At 38.0% G+C, this 6,394-nt stretch overlaps 1 protein-coding gene across 1 annotated transcript in view; it reads left to right on the forward strand.

The window, feature by feature from the left end:
• LOC105178851 overlaps positions 1-6,191 on the forward strand; it is a gene marked incomplete in the record, with an annotated part of 41,017 nt that extends 34,826 nt beyond the window's left edge. The window contains 9 exon segments of the mRNA XM_011102407.2: positions 3-515; positions 681-858; positions 936-1,078; positions 1,174-1,300; positions 1,830-2,051; positions 3,506-3,862; positions 4,404-4,562; positions 4,682-4,966; positions 5,146-6,191. Coding sequence (XP_011100709.1) covers positions 3-515; positions 681-858; positions 936-1,078; positions 1,174-1,300; positions 1,830-2,051; positions 3,506-3,862; positions 4,404-4,562; positions 4,682-4,966; positions 5,146-5,280 — 2,119 coding nt within the window.
• Positions 6,192-6,394: the final 203 nt, after the last annotated feature.

The following is a 6,394-nucleotide window of genomic DNA, read 5'->3' on the forward strand; positions in this document are numbered from 1 at the left end:
TGAATAAAATTTCGGCAAGTCGATGGTTCTGAGGACTCTTGGAAGTCTCTACTTCCTAATGCTGCCGCTTCTTTTTCATGGGAAGATCTTGGCAGAGAACGATATTTGGAACTATTAATAGATGGAAATGATCCCAAGACATCACAGAAGTACGATATTGATGAGATTAAAGATCATCAGCCCATCCAGGCTGCTGGAGGAGAACCTAGGAGAGGTCTACGAGTCACTGTCATCAGGGAAGAGAAAGTAAATGTTGTTAAAATGAGCGATTGGACGCCAGAAACTGACGTAACTACACTTTTAGATCGAAGTCTTTCATCTGTACAACAAATCTCCGAAAGTAAGTCCCAGCTTCGGCCGTCAACATCCGTCTCAGGTTGCGAATTTCATCTGATCCTTGAAGTTGCGGAGCTTGGGTTGTCCATTGTTGATCATACACCTGAAGAGATATTATATTTATCCCTGCGAAATTTTCTGCTGTCATATTCCACAGGACTAGACTCTGGAATTAGTCGGTAAAATTCTTGGTCACAGACTCTAGGCTGGGCCCACTTTTACTTGTGTATTAGATTTTCTCTAACAATTAGCTTTAACTATAGTTTAGATTGTCTTTGTTTTCCCTTTACATTTGATCATATCTTTTCTATATGCTTGTGCTAATACTGGATTTCATTAATCAGGTTTAAAATAAGAATGGGGGGAATTCAGTTGGATAATCAGTTGCCTCTAACTCCAATGCCAGTTCTCTTCCGGCCACAAAGAGTTGGCGAGGATACTGATTATATTTTGAAGCTTTCTGTGACTCAACAATCTAGTGGAGCTTTAGATTTGTGTATATATCCTTACATAGGTTTGCAAGTGAGTATGGTGAAGTATATTTTACTTAAAACTTTTTATTTGTGATGCTAAAAGATGATTGAAAAATGTTGTGCCAGGGACCTGAAAATACTGCCTTTTTGATTAATATTCACGAACCAATAATTTGGCGGCTTCATGCCCTGATCCAGCAGGCTAATATAAGCAGGATCTTTGATACTCAGAACACTTCGGTTTCAGTTGATCCCATTATTCAAATTGGGTATGTGAAGCATTATCTTCTGCGATCATTTATATATGTGTTTCTGCATTTGCTTCTAAGAATGTGGGTCGAATTATAGTACTTTTTATTGGCAGTGTTCTCAGTATCTCAGAAGTTCGTTTCAAAGTAACCATGGTTATGTCCCCAACTCAACGCCCAGTGGGTGTCCTTGGATTTTGGGCGAGCTTAATGACTGCTCTGGGGAATACTGAAAATATGCCAGTAAGCATGGGCTCCTTTAGTTCTTCCATAATGTTGATCTGACACTGTTGTTGATATATATTTTTACATCTGAAGGCTTTGACCAATTAAATATTTTGGTTGGGCTAGGAAAGTATGTGTTAGCAAACCAGAGGACTGTCTAGTCCATTGATAATTTACATTCCCCCAAATGTCCTTGGTAGTTTACTAAGACAAAATATAATAATCATTGTACTACAGTTACTTAGTTCTCTCTTTCTAGCTATGTGTCAACCGAGATCTTGTATGCAAGTACTCTGATATTTTTCATATACTCAGGAAGTATTTTTACTCCCTCCATTCTAATTCCTTTTCTTTTAAGTTTCCTCTACATTAGGTGACGTCATTTTGTAGTTTCAAAACATTATGCTTGCAGTAGCTATTAAATTATAGGAATCAAACTATTTGAGATCCCAAATTGACTGATAAATAACAGATGGTCTTCTGTATTTTCATATCTTGGTGATGTCGAAGAAATGTTAATGTAGTATTTCCTATGCTGTTTTATCAGGTCCGTATAAATCAGAGATTTCAGGAAAATGTGTCTATGAGACATAGTGTTCTAGTCTGGAATGCTCTCTCAAACATAAAAAAGGACATTCTCAGTCAGCCCCTGCAGCTGCTTTCGGGTGTTGATATTTTGGGCAATGCAAGTAGTGCTCTTGGACATATGAGCAAAGGTGTTGCTGCGTTGTCCATGGACAAGAAATTCATACAAAGTCGGCAAAGACAGGTTAGAAAATTTTTCCATTCAACAAACGTTCTTAGATATTTTGATCCTGACTGTCAGTTCAGAAGTGTTGATCAACTCAATACCTTCATCTAACAAGATGCCTAATTATGCTGCTAATAGAAAATTATTGGACATTTCAAATTATTGTTCCCATTGTTTGTGTGACTAAGTGCTTAATTAGAACTTTGGACAACAGAAAATATTTCAGATTTTCTCGTTACATGTCAACCATAAATGCTTTACTTGTTTGCTGACCATGGAATTGAACCTTCCAGATAATATTCATACTACTCTTTAGCGTTGAACCATGAAATGCCTGGCTTATGTGGTGAAAGTGCTGAAAAATTGCAGACTTAGAGCTTGTTTGGTTCGGGTGAAAATGAATGCATAAAAAAAATTAAAGTAAAAGAGAAGTATAAGAAAAAGTCTCATGTTTGGTTGGGGAGAATAAAGGAAGGGGAAGTAAAACTAGATGTATATAAAGCACCTTGAGAGCCTAAATTTGTTTCCGTTCAAAAGTGGGCAGAAAGGTGGAAGTATAGGACTGAAAAGATAAAAAAATACCCATTTTTATTTTTATTTACTATAGGTAATAATGTAATATTGAATTATTTTACTAGTAAAAGAACTCCTTTATTTGAGATGTTGGCACTGAAAAAATATTTCATTATTGTTATTGTTTGATGCATATTTTTATTAACCAGTTTTCAGGTTTAATTTTTAATAATTTAAAATTACTTTAATGACTTGTGTAATTTCTAGTACAAAATGATGAGAAAAGGATTAGTTGGTAGAAGTACATAAATTTAGACTTTCCTTCCGTAAGTATTTGGTACAACTAAAGTATTTAAGATTTACTTGCCTTTCCATCATACCAAAAAGAAAATGATTATTTTTTACCTCTCTCCTTCCCCTTTCACTCCTCCTCCCCTTTTAACTTCCCGTTTCCTGTCACTGAACCAAACAAAGCCTCAGAATGGGTGTCAAATAGAAGTACCAAATAAGTTTTAAGGGACATTTATTGATAGGTGACGATTTTGTTGTATTGTGTGCAGTCTCTCGATTTCTTTCCTTCTATGGGACAATTTGAGGTTTCTCTAGTTGAAGGCACAAAAAGGTGTGCGGTGGGTGCCTTTACCTGTGGCACTGTCTGGCCGCACCTTGACATGTTGATTGCTAATTAGCTGATTCTACCTAAATGCAAGTGTCCCTTTGAGATGAATAAAGTAAAGTTTTAATCAAGCTTCAAATGATGAAATCAAATGCCGTTGTTTTAGCATCGTTGTTAGCTGCATGCTTGTTAACCTCTCATGATCTTCACACTGATTAGGCAATAGTGCATGCCCTTGGATATGTGATCCTAGCATGCAGTCTTCTTTTCTGTATGTGCATACAGTATTTGTTGAGTTATGCATCAAGTTTTCCTTCAACTTATGTTTACCTATTCCTTGCAGGACAACAAAGGTGTGGAGGACTTGGGTGATGTAATTCGAGAAGGAGGAGGGGCCTTAGCTAAAGGCCTGTTCCGGGGAGTCACTGGCATTTTAACCAAGCCCCTTGAGGGTGCAAAAGCATCCGGTGTTGAGGGCTTTGTGCAGGGTGTTGGGAAGGGGTTGATAGGTGCTGCCGCTCAACCTGTTAGTGGTGTTTTAGAACTTTTGTCAAAAACTACAGAAGGTGCTAATGCAATGAGAATGAAGATAGCATCAGCTATTGCTTCGGAAGATCAACTCCTTCGCCGGAGGCTACCCCGAGCTATTAGTGGTGATAATTTGCTTAGGCCGTATGATGAGTATAAAGCACAGGGACAGGTACACTCTCTTGTGCTCTATGCAATGCTCCCCAGAATATTTGTGCCATGTTGGCTGGTCGAGGTGTCCTACAACCAGGATGATTGTGATCAGGATCATCCATGGATCTGATGTCCATTGTGCATCAGATGCCTTTTAACTCCTTACTTTTGTTCTTAACTGAATCAAATTCTTTGTTCTTTGTGAACTCTTACACTTATCTTAACATCAGGAATTCTAATCATCAACAATGTAAGAAATGAATCAGTCATTAACAACTATCAGCAATCAACTATGTAAAGTAGATAATGCACGCAGTTTTGTTGGACTTAAAGCAAGACATTATAGTCCCACATATGCTACCTCCTCTGATAACTATAATGGGAAAGGTTTTAAGGCCTGCATTTTATTGTCTGGTGTAATAAATAATTCTATTTGATTTTCGTTGTTGGGGTTTAATTACCTGGTTGTTTTAAGCTTTATTTTCCTTCATCCCTTGGGCATACTTGCTTAAAGTTGATCCGTAATATGAATCTTACGCACCCTCTTTGCCATGATGAAGGTGATGCTGCAATTAGCAGAATGCGGATCATTTTTTGTTCAGGTTGATCTTTTCAAAGTACGAGGGAAGTTTGCCTTAACAGATGCCTATGAGGACCATTTCCCACTTCCCAAAGGCAGAATCCTTGTGATCACTCATCGAAGAGTTATACTGTTGCAAGTGAGTTATGAGTGCCAACCTGTGCTTCTGATTCCTTATTGAAAAGGATATATATCAAATTCTCCCTGTCAACCTTTTACTGGTATTGAAACTCAGAATGTTGCAATATCTTGTTTCAGCAACCATCCAACCTCATTGGACAGAAAAAATTCAACCCCGCCAGAGATCCGTGTTCAGTGCTTTGGGATGTCGTGTGGGATGACTTAGTGACAATGGAACTCATTCATGGGAAGAAAGATCAGCCTAATGCTCCACCTTCACGAGTTCTATATTTACAGAGTAAATCATTAGATGCGAAGGATCAAACTCGCAAGATAAAGTGTGAACGTGATTCTGGTCAAGCATTCGAGGTTTATTCTTCAATCGAACAAGCAAGATCTACTTATGGGCCAACACAGTCAATGGTTCGGTTTTGTTTCTGATAATTCTTCTTACACTTAATGCTTCTCTTGTTCTTCTGGTCTTTTTCCTACGTACTAAAATGAGCAGAATATTAGATCATTGAGGTACTTGGATTTTCTAAACTTGCGAAGGGCTTTTTGGTGTAATTTCTTATAGATTTACTTTGGCTGTGTGGTTCCAGGACTTACTAAAGAGGAAAGTGAGGAAGCCCTATTCTCCTGCAATTGATGCTGTAATTCCTAAAGGAGGATACATGTTGTCACCCACCCTACCAGATGCCTTTATCACTAAATTCAACTCTTGGTGCAGTGAATAATGATCATTATGGCAAAGTAACTGCTGCTATAGAGCATGCTCAAAGGTCGCTAACAGGACGAGGGATATGCGATCCAATAGGTGAAGCCGTCTGCAAGCTAAGATATCGGCTGGCTCATTTTCTTCAACCTCAATTATCCCCACTTCAGCTTCGGAAAACAAAATAAGGAACAGTTTTGTTATGGAATTACATCAGTTTTGCACAAGGATTTCACTCAAAAGCGTAGAAGTCAGAATACAGGCCAATGGCCATGAGTACTGTGGTGCTGTGCCTGTCCTTAGGTGCCAAGAAAGCCTAAATGAAAGACCTCAAGAAACACTGGACAGCTGCAAAGAAATTGTGCTCATCTCAAGTCCTGTGGAGAAGGAAACGGTTGTTTCCTGAAATCATATAGCAGCAAAGCAAGTTGCACTCTGGCCAACTGTTAATTTGATTCTCTTCATGCTTTTCTGCTGTGATGTAGAGTTGTCATCCAGAACCCTATGCTTCTTAAGACGATTCAAGAATCTATATGTGTTGGTGCATATCAAGCATCTCATGCTTTTTTGGGAAGATGGAACATTCCTGTATATATTTAAGTCAAGTTTTCCTAAAATGTACTGTTGTCCGTCTCATGTAAATAATTATCAGAATATCATTGGTATATATTCATTTTGTTGCAGAATGTTGCTAGGCTTGGTTGGCCTTTCTGACCGCAGTTCCAATTTGGTAAATAGATTTAGCAAGCACAGAAATATATTGCCAATTTAGCTGGAACCGCTTTCTATTCTTAGTGCCATATGGAAATTCCTGTTCACTTTTTCTCTTCGGAATTCTGACTGAATTAGGGTAGGGTGGCTTTGTTAATATCAAATGCAGAGCCAGCTGACCTCGCCACTGAATGAAAAATAGCTCTTACATGTTTGCTTTCAGGATATATCTTTATATTTGAGCAGCATAGCAATGATCACTATTTTGTTGTCTTTTCTTTTTTTTTGTTTATATTTTGTAGTAAGGATTTGGATGTTACCACAAAGACCAAAAACTAAAATGAGTTTCAAATTGCTTCAGTTGAATCAAGTACTTGGGCATTCAAGACATTGGAACGAAGGAGATCAGATATACAAAATTCAAG

This window comes from Sesamum indicum, unplaced genomic scaffold (genome assembly GCF_000512975.1).
Source record: "Sesamum indicum cultivar Zhongzhi No. 13 unplaced genomic scaffold, S_indicum_v1.0 scaffold00109, whole genome shotgun sequence".
Classification (NCBI taxonomy): Eukaryota; Viridiplantae; Streptophyta; class Magnoliopsida; order Lamiales; family Pedaliaceae; genus Sesamum; species Sesamum indicum.